This window comes from Pyxicephalus adspersus, chromosome Z (genome assembly GCF_032062135.1).
Source record: "Pyxicephalus adspersus chromosome Z, UCB_Pads_2.0, whole genome shotgun sequence".
NCBI lineage: Eukaryota > Metazoa > Chordata > Amphibia > Anura > Pyxicephalidae > Pyxicephalus > Pyxicephalus adspersus.
The window spans coordinates 86664406-86682319 of record NC_092871.1 but is presented as its reverse complement, the minus strand read 5'-3'; the positions used below and the strand labels follow the sequence as shown (position 1 = coordinate 86682319).

Sequence of the window (17914 nt, the reverse complement as noted above, 5' to 3'; positions counted from 1 at the left end):
GGGACATTGGATTGTGAGCCCCTTTGTAGGACAGCTAGTCACATGACTATGGACTTTGTACAGAGCTGTGTAATATGTCAGCGCTATATAAATACTGTTTAATAATAATAATAAAAAATTATAATCCATTGCTTGACATCCCATCCAATATGTTACATAAGGTGTCAGCCTTGATATTTCACAGGTAGATAATAATATGTATTTCTCACCTATTGCCATCCACACAGCAAATCGGATCCATGTTTCTGGCGTCAGCTGCATCATGAAGTACAAGTTGATAAACATGCTGAATAATGGGAGAATGGGGAGTGCCGGCACCTGGCAGGAATAAGACATTGAGTTATTTTTAATTCTGAAATTGTTATCGCTCTGTACACAATTTATCACAGTAAGTAGATATGGTGCGACAGGCCCAACCTGACCTTAAAGCTCAGATTTTGTCCCAGTATAACTGGGATTCTGCTATACCTCCATCCAAAAAAAAGACCAAGATCAAGCTGGAACCAAAGACAAAAAAAAAATTGAAACCAGAACCAAAAAACAGTGGTTGTTACAGAGGAAGAGAAAAACACAAATAAAGCCCGAATCAGGAATCAGATACTTCGAAATCAAACTGCAAGAAAGCAAACTTTGAATACAAGAAGTTCTTGGAGCAATAGGCAGCTGCTTGATTAAAAATAGAGGACAAAAAGTAGCAGTGGTGCAGCTTGAACTTGGTTACCAAAATAAGAAAAAACTCATCAAAAAACAATTTTTTTTTTTTAAAAATCTCATCACCAGCCAGAAATGGTTCAGCCATGATGGCACAGCTGGGGTAAGGTGGAGATGGAACGTACCTTAAAGGTCAGTCGGGTTTTGCTTTCTGGCTGCCTCCAGATGACCCCAGTAATGGCTGCAGCAATAACGGACATGATAACCAAAGATGCGATGCAGGCGGGACATCCGTTTAGAAGGTCGTTAAATTTATAAGCCAGCAGTGCGCATAAGGCAACAAACAGGACCGCTGTGAAATAAAAAAGAAATTGAGGAGATAGGAAAACAACTCCAGGCAATATACAGTTAGGTCCATAAATATTTGAGACAACTTTTTTCTAATTTTGGTTCTGTACATTCTGTACCACAAATAATTTTAAATGAAACAACTCAGATGCAGTTGAACTGCAGACTTTCAGCTTTAATTCAGTGGGTTGAACAAAAAAATTGCATAAATGTTTGTGGGCCTTTCTGTCCGAAGTTTAGTCTTCAACAAGTGAAATGCATGCTCAATTGGGTTCAGATCAGGTGACTGACTTGGCCATTCAAGAATATTCAATTTGTTTGCTTTAATAAACTCCTGGGTTGCTTTGGCTGTATGTGTCACGTCATCGATTTAAACACTAGTGTCCCAGTGCAGTTTAGCTGCATCTGAGTTGTTTCATTTAAAATTAATTGTGGTAATGTACAGAACCAAAATTAGAAAAAAGTTGTCTCTGTCCAAATATTTTTGGACCTAACTGTAGATGCAGAATTGCTAACTCCGACCATGATAGGAGGACAGAACAGAGTGACAGAAAGAAGAGCTCTTCAGTCTACAGCTTTCCCTTTTACTGTCCAATTACAGGATGGGGGAGGGACAAGACCTATAAGTGCTATTTTACTATAGAAGAAAAAAATTATCCCTATGAGTAGATTAAAAAGACTTACATAGTGCAGTCACACATCCATATACAATGAGCCCGGATATCTTGGTTGGCTCCCTACTGGTGGGATACAGAAGATGCTTCACCAGGAATTTCTCCGTCTGAGCTGTGTATGGGGTAATCTGTAGGTCATTCTCGTCCCCCTTGTTCTCTGTGTCATTCAACTTGACCATCTCAGTGTCCTTGGATGGGAGGATCTGCTGCTCGGGTTGGTACCTGAAATGTCCAAAGGTGACAGTCAGACAACTAAGAACAAACACCACGAACATGCACAACATGGCCTTGGACAACCCACTCATGGTCAAAGAATGTGCCACATCTACCAGTCACCACTCATAGCATTCAGGGCCCCTCCTCCAGCCTGGAGGGCAGCTGGAACGAAGGGCTGGCCGGAGGGCAGCTGGAACGAAGGGCTGGCCGGAGGGCAGCTGGAACGAAGATCTGGCCGGAGGGCAGCTGGAACGAAGATCTGGCCGGAGGGCAGCTGGAACGAAGGGCTGGCCGGAGGGCAGCTGGAACGAAGGGCTGGCCGGAGGGCAGCTGGAACGAAGGGCTGGCCGGAGGAGACTGAACAAAGGAAAGATTTAAAGTAATTGTTCATTATTGTAAAAATTTCATCTCTAGAAATCCAGATGTATTACCTGAGAATGACGACACAAGCTGCAACCAGGGAATACGCCAACAAAGTACCGATAGACATCAGTTCCACCAGCGCTTCCAGCTCAAACAGGAAAGCCATGAAAGCTGCAAGGGTTAATGTGAATGTGTCAGAATATTAGACTAAACATATGAAATATCAACAAACGTTGTGTGATCCAAGATCCCAGGTACTCCCGATTGGCTTCATTACTGAGCACACACCAAAATCAGAACAGAATTTGCACTTGGTGCGCGATCATTGGCAGTTTGTACTTTCTGTGCAGCATCAGTTGGATGTTTTGGCTTCAGAATTTCACTGCTGTGTGATACAGACAGTAATTTCATAGCTGCCCTCCAGCATCTTAGTCATATTGAGAGGTAGTTATCGTCCTATTTTTTACCCTGAATATCAATGTTTTGACTCTGCCGGAATTTTACTTCATTTAGCAGTAATTTAATGATGTGGAAATTATTGCAGAATCCCAATCTGCTGCTAAATATTCCCATCATTCCAACTGCAGATTCTCACAAATCGACTATAAAAATCATTCCAATATTTTCAAACACATCGGCCTGACACTGCGCTAATACAATAACCTGCTATGAAAGTTATTTGTTCTGGGTTTATAAAGGGTTTGAGGTACTGGAGGAAGCTCAATATTTTATAATGCTGTGATCACAAAACTCCTATATGCAATACAAATAGCTGTGAATTTGCAAGTTTTGGTATTTTGAGGAAGGAGGAGTAACTATCCCTGCCTGCTTAATAAATGGTACGGCCCACACTGTGAGGCTGCTCTACAATAATGTGCATTCACAAATGATTCCACCTCCTCAGTATGTTTTTAGCAATCAATGGATCATCTGAGTTTGATCTGTGACTGAGCACAGGTAACCCCCAAATGTGTCATTGTTTTGCACTTCCCACCTGATACAATCCCAGACACGACAGTTGCAGTCAATGGTGTCTTGGTCCTCGGGTTGACTTTGGCAAGGAACCTGAAAAGTAGCCCATCTTCAGCCATAGCATAGATGACCCGCGGCATAGGGAACATGGAGCCCAGTAAGCTGGAGAGCAATGCAGAGTTTAGGTTAACGAGTTCATTCTTGATATAACAGTTCCTTTCCCCACAAGTTCCCCAAACTGGAGTGTTTCCGGAAGTACTCAATAAGTGTAAGCAAAATTGGGAATTTTTGCCAAAATTGTTAACTATTTGCATTGGAATCACTGGAAGGTGTAGATAGGTGGTTTTGGTTATTTTAAGGGCTCCTAATGAACCTTCTGTTCTTGTGCTACAAAGCTCCAAATAGGACGGTAACCCTATAAACTAATCCTAAAATTACCTGCATTGTAACAGGACGTCTGGCTACTATTCAGAGCATTGCAGAGGAGCCAAGTTGGCTATTGGGGCACCGAAATGAGTTTAGAAAAAGTGCTTTTTATAGGACCTAATGACCATTTAATTTTTTGCAGTAAAGTTTTTTTAAAGGCAGCTTTAACACATCTCTAAATTCACTTACCTTGTAGAAAGAGCACAGAGGGATCCAACAGAGACCACGTAACGAGCAGGTTCCCAGCCCACATATCGAAATGCTTCGGGAAGGGGGCTGTCTTTGTTCAGAAGGAAGTAAGGCATCATTAGTGTGAGTGCGGCAGACACTCCGAAGTACGCGATGAAGCACACAAAGAGGGAAACAATGATCCCAATAGGGATAGAGCGCTGCGGGTTTTTGGCTTCTTCACCTGCAACAAAATAATGTGAATATATTCAGAAACAATTTCAAAAATGGGCAGCACAGTGGCTCAATGGTTAGCACTCTGGCCTTTGCAGCGCTGGATCCCAGGTTGGAATCTCAGCCAGGACACTATTTGCATGGAATTTGCAGGTTCTCCCTGTGCTTGTGTGGGTTTCCTCCGGATACCCCGGTTTTCTCTCACATTCCAAAAACATGCAGTTAGGTTATTTAGCTTCCCCCCAAATTGACCTTACACTGTATTAATGACATATGACTATGGTAGAGACATTACATTGTAAGCCCCTTTGAAGGACAGCTAGTCACATGACTATGAACAGCGCTATGTAATATGTTGGTGCTATATAAATACTGTGTAATAATAATAAAATTGAGGTCACGGCCCTTCAGGGTTAACATGTGCTTGCCTGAACAAGGACCCTTATGGAGGGATCACCAGGGATTAATTTTTGCAAGCAGCAGATTAAAAAAAAAAAAAAAAAACTTTAATATGGCTTTAGAAAAGACAAATATGAGACTGTGTGACTTTTATGAATTCAGCAGTTGTCCATGCTTATCATTAACACCAAGTGACCCCTCTAAGAACACACACATCTCCAGAAACGTTTTCCAGTGCTTGTCAGTAAAACATATTTCTGGGACAGGAAGTCAAAACATTTTCTATTTTCATGCCTCCAGCACACAGGCGTGGCTGTTCATGATGCAACACTGAGCAACTGCACCACATGTTACCCAAAACCGAAAGTATGCACAAATATTGGAGTGCCATGGGGGAGAGAGGCCCAGAGCCATAAGAATTTAGGCACAGGGCCACATGATGGGGGTGGGAGGCCTAGCCCAGGGGTGTTAAGGGTTAATAAAATGTAATAAGGCTAGAGGGGGCTGTGCTAGTGTGGAGCATGGGGAAGAAGGGGATTAGGAATAGGATGAGTTAAAAGGGGCTGGACAGAAGTAAGAGAACCTCTTTTGGAAAAAAAAAAAGTTTCCCACCCGGCCACCCCTTTTATAGGTATAATTATAATTTGAAAGTGAAGTGTGGTTAATTTTAGCGGTTGGGATCTTGGAAGGCAAGGATCCAGTGCATTGGTAAAGTTGTAGAATTAGGTGGGGGGGGGGGGGGATCTTCTTTGGTGGGGTCTCCCCCTTTATGGTGAACGGATGATTATGGCTCCTGAGGCGATGCTGGGTAACTAGAGGCCAAGGTGGAAATGTTGGAAGAATTGAAGTCCTGTTGGGTGCGGGTTTTGCCTTCTGAGATCTGCAGCCTGGTTGTTTGGGTGCATAACCAGGATTATGGAGTTTGATAACACTGTGGATATTGTTGTAATGGTTAGATATTAATAAAAGGGAGGAATTAGGTTGTTGGTTAAATAGGTTATATTCAATGTAATATGTTTGCATTATATAATCCTGGTTAGGTAATAATAATATTATTGGAGTGTTATGTTATGGTAATGTATGCTTGTATATCAAAAGTGTAAATGTATTTATCATTTATTTAATATTAGATATTTGTTAATTACTTGAATAGTTAATTTATTTAATGGTGTTTAAATAAACGGCTGCTTGCCAGCCAATTTAAATCCAAGATTGGTGTCTGGGTATTTATTGGTGAGGAAGTGGTTGGTTAGCAGGTTGGGGGGAGGCGGAGGTTCTGATGGTGGTGGTGAAGGATGGGCTAGAAAGTCCAGGCTATCCTCGTAATGGCTGGAAATCAATGATCTGCAGCCAGAGAACAAAGTGAAAAAGCATTGACTCAGCAGATAGATTACCTGTAGTGGCAATACAGTCAAATCCAACAAAGGCATAAAAACAGGTTGCGGCCCCCGACACCACACCGCTAAATCCAAATGGGGCAAAACCCCCCGAACCAAACTGGGAACTGAAAAAAAATAGAAACAAATGTTACAAAAGAAACAAAAGACTTTTTCATATTGTTGTCCCTGAGATCTGCTATGTGCAAAAACCTGTGAGTGCCTGACCATTTCAACTGAATGTGCTCTGTAGGTAGATGTGATGGTCAGAAGTCCTCATACATTGGGCCCTGAATATATAGGTGTGATGGTCAGGGGTCCCATGTAGGTAGGTGTGATGTCAGGTGTCCCCATACATTGGACCCTGTAGGTGTGATGGTCAGGTGGCCTCATACATTGTGCCCTGTATGTGTGATGGTCAGGTGGCCTCATACATTGGGCCCTGTAGGTGTGATGGTCAGGAGGCCTCATACATTGAGCCCTGTAGGTGTGATGGTCAGGAGGCCCCATACATTGGGCCCTGTAGGTGTGATGGTCAGGAGACCCCATACATTGGGCCCTGTAGGTGTGATGGTCAGGTGTCCCCAAATACTGGGCCCTGTAGGTAGTTGTGATAGTCAGGTGACCACATACATCGGACCTTGTAGGTGTGATGGTCAGGTGGCCCCATACATTGGGCCCTGTAGGTAGGTGTGATGGTTAGGTGTCCCATGTAGGTAGGTGTGATGATCAGGTGTCCCTATACATTGGGCCCTGTAGGTAGGTGTGATGGTCAGGTGTTCCCTACATTGGGCCCTGTAGGTGTGATGGTAAGGTGTCCCCATATATTGGGCCATGTAGGTAGGTGTGATGGTCGGGTGTCCACATCCTCTTGGTTATACAGTACATGTTAAGTGATATGGACCTGTAACAGAATGTTGCCGGGTTGCAGATATATTTTTACCTATCGGAGACATTGGATGACGTCATATTGATAAAATCCTCTTTGGTGAGTTTCCAGTTTTTGATGTCGCCTTTAAAAAACGCAGACAAGATGACAAAAGCCAAGACGAGCAGATTGATAGCGGTGAAGATTTTATTCACCAGGGCCGACTCACTGACACCGACGGCAAGAAGCACTGTGAAGAGAAGACATGAATAAGAATCATTCAATCAGAAGGCACATTTATATGCTATTCAAACAGTGGGTGGGGGGAGTGCAGAGTGCCCATGACAGCCAGCAAATGGAAATGGAAAACAGCCCAGGAAATTTTATTACATTACCCAGTTACGGGCATTGGGTGTATGATGTAAATAACAGTCACTGAAGAACATTTCATATACTCCATGGCCCTACACCGCCGTGGATGTGAAGGCGCCATTATTGGCAACACCTAGCTTATATTTTTACAGTCAGACCTGCTCTGTGCTGCTTTTGTGTAAAGTAATGGCCAATGATGGATTGCAACATTGTTACATTGTATCGTTATAGTTACATTGTATTTATTTTATGTTCTTTCACATGCAAAGCCATGGGGTGTACCTTGACCTAACATAGGTTAAAGCAATCTTACACGTTTCCTTAAAATCCTGCAGTACCCATTCTCAGGCCTGATGAATCCCTTCCTCCCCTTCTCCTCTTAGCCATTCATTTATATCTTATAATTTTATTGGTAATCTGGTTTTGCTCATACTGTAACTGTAAATCTCTTCACCATTCTATGCACCAGTCTGGTACTTTCTATTACTAAAGGGTCACACATAATGTCCGTAAAATGATGTGTGGTTGGCTGTGTGCAGTGCTGCCGCCATAAGTTGCAACCTGCATTCAACTTGCAGAGATCCGGCAACGTGGACCTGACTGGGCCATTTATAGAAGATGTGAGTTTTGGAAAGGAACCTCTTTCTTGTGATTGAATTCCATTACAGGACATTAATTCCACACACATTTCCATCTATTGGTGGCTTCTGCAGACACCGATAGGGAATGATTCCACACAGCAATCAGCAGTCTGCACTGAACATGTAATTGGCTTCTGAGATTTGCCCAGCCGTACTTTAATGAAAACAAATGGGCCGGTGACACCAATGCCGATGATTTGCAAAGTGCGGCAAGCAATATAAAGAGCGATTGGATTTCCTTCACTGGAATCAGAAAAGATTAATTGTTTATGGATGACTGCACATTGGTTATTAAATAAATCTATAAATATAAATCCAGCATTTTTTTTATAAAACCCTCTTTTCCTCTTTCTTATCCTTTCCATTTTCACTGATGGTGACAACAATGAGCAGGCTTGTAGTCATCAGAAGCCTGTGTGAAGGGTGACAACCCAGGAGCACAATTGGCAGAAAGCGATAGAATGTTGTCACCTGATAGGAGGATTTGCCTGATCAAGAACCATCGTGGCAGGATCACCAGAAATTTTTTTTATGACGTTTCGGAAAGATGGGGTTAATTAATTTGGACCCGGGAATAGGCGGCTCTCACATATATAAGCTGAGCTCAGGAATATTCACAGAAATCACCTCTGCAGCGAGGAGTGAATCCATTCCTTTAGATGAATTGCAGCACATGTGATCATTATATAAACCCAGCTGCTGCTTTACATCAATGACTCTCAGCTTCCATCTATGTGATAACAGCTGGCTGCCATCCCAAGGTGCTGGAATAATGGAGGCCGGGCTGTGCCATGAAAGGCTCATGTAATTACTTTGAAGATTCACTTGGTGAAAGACTAATCAGACGTTGGGGGAGAAAAAGAAGAAATTAGGAAATTATCCACCGGTGAGAGAGATTAAAAAAAGAGACGGGGGGGGGGGGGATTGCTGATTACCGAGATGTGAGAGGCAGCAGGTGCACAGGCAGAGCCGTAACCCGCTGAGAGGTGAGCTACAGCCCTCGGCACAGAACTCTGCTCACCTTATTGCACTCTGACACCTGTAGGGGGGGACACTCCCAGCTCACACCACCATTTTACCAGCCTAGCTAGAGAACTGGTCAGACCTCTGGGTTGTCAGGGGCATTCTCTAGACCTCAGAATGGGCCCTCATGGATAAAGGGCCCCATAATATTAGAGGTGGGGCGAGCAGAATGACAAATCTGCAAGTTGCACCTGACTTGCAGGTAAAACTTTTTGGAGGTCCAACATGCCCCACCCCCTGGACACTGCTCCAAGTAGCATTGCCCCGCCTTCTCAACTGTGCTGTTGATTGGAGCAGTGTGTCAGGGGGCGTGTCGAAAAAGCTGGGCGGTGGCTTGTGAGTGGGAGGGACACTGTGGGGTTTATAACCTGTTTTGCAACATTCCAAGAGGCGCATGCATTACTGCACATGCAGAAAATTAGGGTTGAGTTGGGTTTTATGGTAGCTGTAAACCCAATAATTGAAATCTCACAGAAGCTTTAATTTGCAGCTTTCAATAAAATATTCCCTGGTGATCCTGCCATGGAGGTCCTTGTTCAAGCAATTCCTTGTATAGGGTGACAACGCTTTGTCCCTATTCTCCGTCTATGCTCCTGGGTTGTCACCCTATCATATGGGCTATACTATAAAAGGAAATGTAGTTTGTGGATTCATGACAGATGTGAGGTTCTGGTATCAGTGCGGTAGTGTTAGTAGTCTGGTATTTGCCCTCCCACCAGACACCCAACAATGGACCCTTCATTTCCCCCTCGTTGGGCTGTCAAATTGCTGACAGTGCAGCTCGGCTCTGTCATTAGTCGCTCCCATGCACAGCTCACCGGACACAAAGATTCCGGAGCTTAATGAGCCAATTATTTCCCATCATTTTATCTTCATTATTTCTCATTAATTTGTGCTGCAGAACACGCCGGGTCTGTCAATTATCTGCTCAGAATACAAAATGTCAGCTTGAAAACAAACCGCAGAAGTGCCAGGGGATGCCGTGCCAGTAACTGCACCACAGAAAACCCAATACAATGGACAATGGTCATTTAACCCCAGATCAGGACTCGGCACAGGGATGGTGGGAACCCCTCTAGCGCACAATAAATATTCCCCAGCATGGAGCACTCACTTGTGAGGAGGATGACCAGCAACAGAGCAAAGAAGTCGGGGTACTCCGCCAGAACATTGGGGACGTGGATGGAGATTTTGGCCTTGAAGAAGAAGGTGCTGATGGTGTTGCCGATGATATTATCAAAGGTGGAGCTCCACGCTCTGGCCACGCTGGCTGTTCCTGGAATGGGGAGAATATTCGTTATTAATAATCTGGATTTCTACAATCAAACAATTGTCACTTCCTGTAACAGAAATCAAAATCCGAACAGAACTGCCAAAAATCTTATGCATGTGACACTTCCTGGAGTGTCAGATTTCCAGTGTCCCCTGCTGTGAACTGTGGTACATTCCATCACTATTGTGATCTGCTGAAACACGGGGAGCAATGGGAGGAACCACAGTGGAGAGAGGGGGGATTATCTCATTTTTTAAATTTAGTTTTGGAGGTGACACGGGAAGGGAGGTGGACGCTCTACAGGTATCACTATTACAAAGATTGGATTCTATGTGCAGTGGCAGCTCGCCATCCCCATGGGACGTTCCTCTGCAGCCGGCGGTGACACAATCCAAGTTCCTGACATGATGAGGACTTCCAGAGATGTCAGCATATCCGCTGATCTCGGTTATCACAACTTTATTAAATCAGCTTGGAAACAACACAGATCTGTCCCCGAACTGACGTCAGGGACCCCTAGAAAATCACCACTGCAGACACGTTACAGGAGACAGTCAGAGACTGCAGACATGGTACAGGAGACGGTCAGAGACTGCAGACATGGTACAGGAGACGGTCAGAGACTGCAGACATGGTACAGGAGACGGTTTACAGGAGATGGTCAGAGACTGCAGACATATATTAGGAGATAGGTTACATGCTTTTCCTATGTACAGACCACAATATAACCCAACACCCTCAGCTTGTCATACATGTAACACACGTGACTCTGAAGACTTTTTCTGCTGGAACATTCCTTTGTGGGGGGAGTATTGTATATATCGGGGGGGGGGGGCATTCTACAGAAAATGAGTCACGAGAGCGTGCACCATCACTTTACATACACGCAGAACCCTTTCCTGTTCCAGGAAGTCTGACGTCACTTCAGAACTCTGTGGCAATATTTACACCAATACAAACTTCTTCCGAGAAACCAGCAGGAACATTGCCATGAACTCGGAAATCCAAACGGAAAATCTACATGGAACCCCAAACACTTCATACCAACAAAATGTATATGAAATCTTTAAATCTTGGGCTTTCCTTAAAATAATCCCCGGTGATCCTGCCATGCCATGTGCCTCAATCAGGTTCTTCCTGTTATAGGGTGACAACGCTCTGTCCCAGCCACCTAATTGTTCTGTGTTGTCACAAGGGATTCTGATGCGGACTACAGGAAGCTAAGACCCCACCATACATGTTCACATTTAAGGTGTGTCACCGTATATATCCATATGTACTCTATAGGGGGAATGTACCGGTATGTTTCTTTACATGTTATATGTATAGAGAAGGTATGTCCCCCTACATGTGAATATGTTACCTAGATTGTATGAATGATTCACTCTCTGGGCTATAACCAGTTACATCATACAAGAGTTTCTTTCTTTGTAAAGTGACCCCAAATACATGCTATATATGTGACATGTACTCTATGGGGGCATGTATGTTTAAAGGTATATGCAGAATGCACGTATGACCCCCTACATGTGAGAATGTTTCCTAGATTGTATGAATGATTCACTTCCTGGGCTATGACCGGTTACATCATACAAAAGTTTCATTCTTTGTAAAGTGACCCCAATTACACGTTACATATGTGACATGTAAACACATGTACACTATAGGGGGTATGTATGTTTAATGTTATATGTAGACTGTACGTATGTCCCCCTACATGTGAATATGTTTCCTAGATCGTATGAATGATTCATTCTCTGGGCGGTTGTTCCGCTGGTTGTATGGTGACCCCAATTACACGCTACATGTGAACACATGTCCTGATGTTCTGCAGACAGGATGACTGTAATGTACGGTACCTGTGATCATCATATGGGTGAATCAGTACGGAGCAGCGTGTAGTCATTACCAGGTACACGTCTTATTCTTACACACATGTGGAATCCTGAAATATAACAGGGAAAGTCTCTCCACTCACCCAACACGTATGATAGAATGAGGTTCCATCCGGTGGTGAACGCCCAGATCTCGCCCACGGTCACATAGCTGTACAGGTAAGCAGAGCCGGTCTTGGGGACTCTCGCTCCGAACTCGGCGTAGCACAACCCGGCGAGCACGGAGGAGAGGGCTGCCGCCAGGAAGCACAGGACGATGGCGGGACCCGCTTTCTCTTTGGCGACCTCGCCAGCCAGGACGTAGACCCCGGCGCCCAGCGTGCTGCCCACCCCCAGGGCGATGAGGTCCAGCGTGGTCAGGCATCGGGCGAAGCAGGACTCTTGGTTGTTGAGATCCAAAACTCTCCTTCGGATCAGCTTCTTCCCGAACGCCAACAGTTTTCCAGCACTCATCTCCGATTCTTGTCACTACTTCTGGAGGGAAGACAGAAAAAAAAGGCAGTAAGGCTGTGGCAGCTTTATATATGGGTGCGGAGGCGGGGTCACCAAACTCATTCATTTCTACACTAGAAAGTGGCATCCCCGGCATCCCTTTAGATGTGAATTCTCCTTCCCTGGATACATTGTATCCATCACATTGTCTACAGTGCTGATCGCTACAAAAACCGCACATTGCTGCCTATGGCCCCGTGCACTCCATCCAGGACACGCTGCAATTTAATTTGCAAAGGTTTAATTCGCAACATGTATATAGATCGCTTTCTCCATCCAACGCACAATATCCACTTGTGACGCTACAATTTTTTTTAACCAACAGAGCGTTGCAATGTGTTACAGCGTGTCATAAATAATGCAACGTCCAAGTTTTTAAACTCTTTTTTAGCACATTAATGCAGGACATCGGCGTGAGCTGCAGCCACAGGATAGGTGAAGCGCCATGTTTTTATGTTGGGCAATGCTCATGTGAATAAGCTCCAAAATGCATTAGTACGAGTCAATGAATCGAAATATCAGAAGAGTCGGTAATAGAGCGCAGGGATCAGGGATTGGTGGGCTGGTAACTGACTTGAATTGTAGGGAACGCTCGGGTGGACGCCCACTGTGGAATCATCGCCGTCCATTACGGGCGCTGGTATTAACAAATTTTTATCTAAATCCAGCAACATTCTGCAGAAATGCAGCGTCCAGCATGGGGGGGGGGGGGGGGAGGTCGGTGACTGCGCGTTGCAAAGATCCATTTCCTGAGAAAATGAGATAAATCCAACATTCCCGGCCCGGAGATGGGGCGATCAATAGAATTATTGATGAAGGAATATTAGATATGAATTAGATGTCAGAAATCTCAACACGGCCAATCTGTATGACTTAAAAATATCACCGGGCCGGCACGCTCACCCCAAACTTCTTCTGATAATATATTGGGCCCCTGCATGGATAAGAAGTGAGTAAAGAGGACCTGTCATCGACTCATTGTGTTTTCTTTTTTAAGGTGTCACTTACTACCTCTCTCAGAGATCACATGACTCCCCCTGATAACCTGCACCATCCTTGTTCAGACATCATCCAGGGTCACCAGCTATTTAATGGACAGATTTGGGCTCAGAGCTGACACAATGGTGTAAATCCAGGGGTCTGTGCACTCACAAATCTTTTGACACAGATCAGCCCGTCTGTCACTATAATTGGATACAAAGTTACAATGTTGCAATCTAGGAAGTCACCAAGAGGGTAAAAACCTCTCATTGTAACAAATGTGTATCCAGAATTATCAAAAAATCATTTTTTTTAAATTGCAAATTAATGATGTTAAAATTCTCTTAATAATAGTGAAAAAAAAAAAAAGAATAGTGAGGTCACATGACACCCCATGGTCGCTTCGCCACATTGGCAGCAAAGCCCGTTATAGAGGAAGTCGAGCCGGTAAATTAAAAAATTAATCAAAACCAGAAATCCAGAGACCCCCCAGTCTAGAGTATCCATGGCAACGTGACCAAAATGAACATGACGCAAGTCACATGATCAGCGGCTGGATCACATGTGATGCAAGAATTTTGAGGACCCCTGGACAGATAATTCTCATTAAACCAGAAGCATTGCATGGCGGGAAATAATAATGCAGAACGCAGACCAAGGGACTGCGAGTTCCGGCTTGAAGGCGACATTTGGTTTGCATCAAATATTTCCATTAATTTGGTTTCCTCCTATTTCTTGCACGCTCTTCCTGTCCACATGCAGCAATGGTCGCATGGGGTGGGTTCCACCTGGGCCATGTGATAGGGTGACAACACGACAGCACCACTGGGTGACTAAGACAGAGAGTTGTCACCTTATAACAGGAAGGGGCTGAACAAGGACCTACATGGCGGGATCACCCGGGAATATTTTACTGAATTACTGCAGATTTAATAAGAATGAAAATAACGGAGAGAAAGCAAAATAACTGGTTGGGTTTAGCATCAATTTTTTTTTTGTTTATTTTTTGACCTCAAGACATTTCATGCAATACAGAAACAAACAATTCCTTTTCTTGGAGGTTTGGACATCTATGTGTGACAGGTGATGAGCCATCGGTGACGGTGTCACGCCTGGTAAGTGATGGGGTCACCGTCATGCAGCAGACATTGATGGGTGATGGATGCGCACGGTGTAATGTATGCTGGATTTGTGTCAGAGGAAAGGAGAAGTTCAGGAAAGTCTCTGGCTGTGAAGAATATCAGACACTGACTCAAAATGTGATTCAATCTTTGTGACATCTTCCCTGACCAGGAAAATAGGAGATGTTCTTGTTAAGATGCATACTGATACTTCTCGGTATATAATGTGACCAATGGCAGCATCCATTGTATAGTAAGCATGCTCTATGCACACATGAGCATGTATGTAAATCTCTGCAATACCTGCACAGTGTCCATCAGCATGCTGCAAGTACAGGACAATATCTTCTAAACTGCCATAAATCCAGTGAGCTACTAACTACCTGTATGAGTGACATTTCTATCTCAGGTGCACTCCTAACCAGTGTTGTAAGCCCTGCTGTAATACAGAACCCCACCCACAACCTCTGCACGCACATGGGACCCCACTTTTCTGCACCACGTTGCACATGCACACCAAACCCCCACCCGTCTGCACCTCCACATGCATGTAATAAATTATTTCCCAGCAAACTGATGGTTCAGCTGTATATAGGGCCCAGGCTACTGGGGGCAAAGTTCTATGGGTGCCATAAGCAATAATCACCGAGCTCCCCAGCAGCTGCCCGAAGGTATTTTCCCAGCCTGGGAAAGCCGGTTATTGCTACAGGAAGAAGGGACAAAAAAAAACAATGCGGGTACAGGAGGAGGAGAAGGGAGAAGTTTGGGGGAAATTTGGGAATTTTTTTCCTGGCATTTTAATGCAAGTCTGAGGGCAGAGATATCCAAAAATAGATCCGGACAAAACTTGGGGATTTTCACAAGTCTCTGAGGCTGAGGAGAAGCCGCAGGTGGAGAGTTAAATATTACCAGTAACAAATGAAGAAACTGCAGGAAATTCAATCTGGGGAGCCGGTGACGGGAAGATTCATCAAAACTCAGCTAGGAGCGAATACAGGTGGGAGGGAAATCTTAGGATATATGGGGAAAGGAGGGTAATAAAAGGAAAGACTCCAAATACACGGCACCCTACCCACCCACGGTGACCCTATCCTTGTAGGGGGGCAGTGTGATCCCCAATATGACAACTATTACAAGTCTGAGGATGGAACAACACAAAAAAAGGAGACTGGAGCGGGGGGATTATATCTCATTGCAGGTATTAGGGGAATGCTTTTTGGGGTGCATGGGGTGCAAAACAATGTTCATTCCCACCCAGTGATGGAGTTTAGGTGTTTCCAGTGAAGGTCCTGGTAATCATTCATCATACAAAGACATTGCAGACAATCATGCTCTTCCAGCCTTGTGGTCACATTTTGATGAAGACCCTTCTCTGTCCCCGCCATGACTGTACCCCGGGGTACAAAGCTCCCTCCATAAAGACATGGGGTCACCAGTTTGGTGTGGAGAACAGGAGATCCCTGACCTCAACCCTAATGAACACCTTTGGGGTGAATTGGAATTCACCATTAGGGGGCAAATCCCCACCATCAGTACCTGGCCTCACCATTAGGGGGCAAATCCCCACCATCAGTACCTGGCCTCACCATTAGGGGGCAAATCCCCATAGGGGCAAATCCCCACCATCAGTACCTGGCCTCACCATTAGGGGGCAAATCCCCACCATCAGTACATGGCCTCACCATTAGGGGGCAAATCCCCACCATTAATACCTGACCTCACCATTAGGGGGCAAATCCCCACCATTACTACCTGACCTCACCATTAGGGGGCAAATCCTCAACATTAGGGGGCAAATCCCCACCATCAGTACCTGACCTCACTGATAGGGGGCAAATCCCCACCATCAGTACCTGACCTCACTGATGGGGGCAAATTCCCCACCATCAGTACCTGACCTCACCGATGGGGGCAAATCCCCACAGACACCCTCCATAATCTTGTAGAAAGCCTTTCTGAATGGGTTGGGCAATTAAAGGCCATGGGAAGGAGGGAGGTCTATATCAATGGCCATTGGAAAAGAAATACAAATCCATAATAATGACCTTGATTTTGGAATGGGATCTCCACCAACCTCATATGAGTGGCATTGTAAGAGGTTCACAAATTCAGGGCCATGCAGTTTAGTTTTATTGCCACAGACACCTGTGAAAATGGTGGCCATATGTAGTAGTTTCGGACGTTTAGCATGGTCACCACAGAATAAGAAGCATGTTATGATTCCTTACCACCATACCATGGGGTCGATAGTTCTATAGTCCTAACAAACGTCTTCAAAACATTTCTTTAGGATTATTGAACCAATATAACAAAATTCTTTCATTGGAGTATTATACACAGAGATGGCAGGCAGTAGGAGAATTTCACAGATAATATTTACATTTAATTTAGCTGAACACACAATTTTTATGAAGATCTGAAGCCTCCGGATTCACAGGGGACGGTGACATTCCGCAGACATCCAGCTGTCACTGCAGAGGCTCAGCAGAAATATTCTGCCAGATACGGAATGATAAATGAATGATGCCGAACGCCGCACAGCTCCATCGCTCTGTCCACCTTTCAGGTAATTAAACTTCAGCTGCCTGAACTCAATAAATCAGATGAATAAATGTGAAGATCTCAGGGGCCCCATATTTGTGTCACCACCATAAATATCTTACATTTATATGATTGAGCAGAAAAATTCTAAACCAGATGCAGATATAAAATCTGCGGTGATCTGTCAGTGCCAAAAACAGTAATTGGATCCGGATGCCCTGGAGATCTCCTGGCTGGGATGGGTGAAGGGGCAGCACAGGAAACAGAGCATCATCTGGAAAAATGAAGGAAGCAGTCTGCTTTACCAGGAGTTGGTGACAACCACAAACAGAAACCAGCGATAATAACGTCGAGCAATATGTAAAGGGAGATTGTAGATCAGAAAATGAATGTAATGTGAATATTAATTACCAATGCAGGATCGGCAAGATGGCATCGGAATGTAACTCAATGGTCAAGAGGGACAACCCTGGAATAAATATAGAAATAGAATAGCCCAAAGAGTATCAGATGTGGACCAGAACAAAGATATAAGAAAGGAGCGTATGGAGATTTGGGGCCAGGGGTCATCACACCAGAATGGGAGGGAGAGATTTATCAATGCATTAGTTGCATGAGTTCACACACTCCAAATGTTTCCTCCACCTCATAGACAGAACCCTCATGATTCCTTAGACTCATTTTTTTTTTTTTTTTTTTATCGAATCTCGCGATCCGTGCTAAAACACACCCCGTGAGGGTAAAAAAGTGTAAGTGCAAAAACACCACACAAAAAACGTGCACTGGGGTACTATTTGGTAATCCCTCCTCAAAAGAGGAAGGGCCACCCTTTTTCTCCAGACCCTCCGAAGCAAAGCTCCAGACGAGGGCTGGATACTAA

The 17914-nt window shown here is 44.4% G+C and overlaps 1 protein-coding gene across 1 annotated transcript in view; it reads right to left on the bottom strand.

The window, feature by feature from the left end:
• Positions 1 to 17914, bottom strand: part of SLC7A3 (solute carrier family 7 member 3) — a 29641-nt gene that overhangs the window by 2989 nt on the left and 8738 nt on the right. Inside the window, exons 3-12 of the mRNA XM_072431639.1 lie at positions 11983 to 12373; positions 9846 to 10007; positions 6771 to 6945; positions 5846 to 5955; positions 3840 to 4062; positions 3247 to 3386; positions 2321 to 2423; positions 1684 to 1895; positions 837 to 1003; positions 210 to 318 (exon numbers count right to left, since the gene is read on the bottom strand). Of these exons, the coding sequence (XP_072287740.1) occupies positions 210 to 318; positions 837 to 1003; positions 1684 to 1895; positions 2321 to 2423; positions 3247 to 3386; positions 3840 to 4062; positions 5846 to 5955; positions 6771 to 6945; positions 9846 to 10007; positions 11983 to 12352 (1771 nt within the window). The 5' untranslated portion in view covers positions 12353 to 12373. The remainder of the gene's footprint in view (positions 1 to 209; positions 319 to 836; positions 1004 to 1683; positions 1896 to 2320; positions 2424 to 3246; positions 3387 to 3839; positions 4063 to 5845; positions 5956 to 6770; positions 6946 to 9845; positions 10008 to 11982; positions 12374 to 17914) is intronic.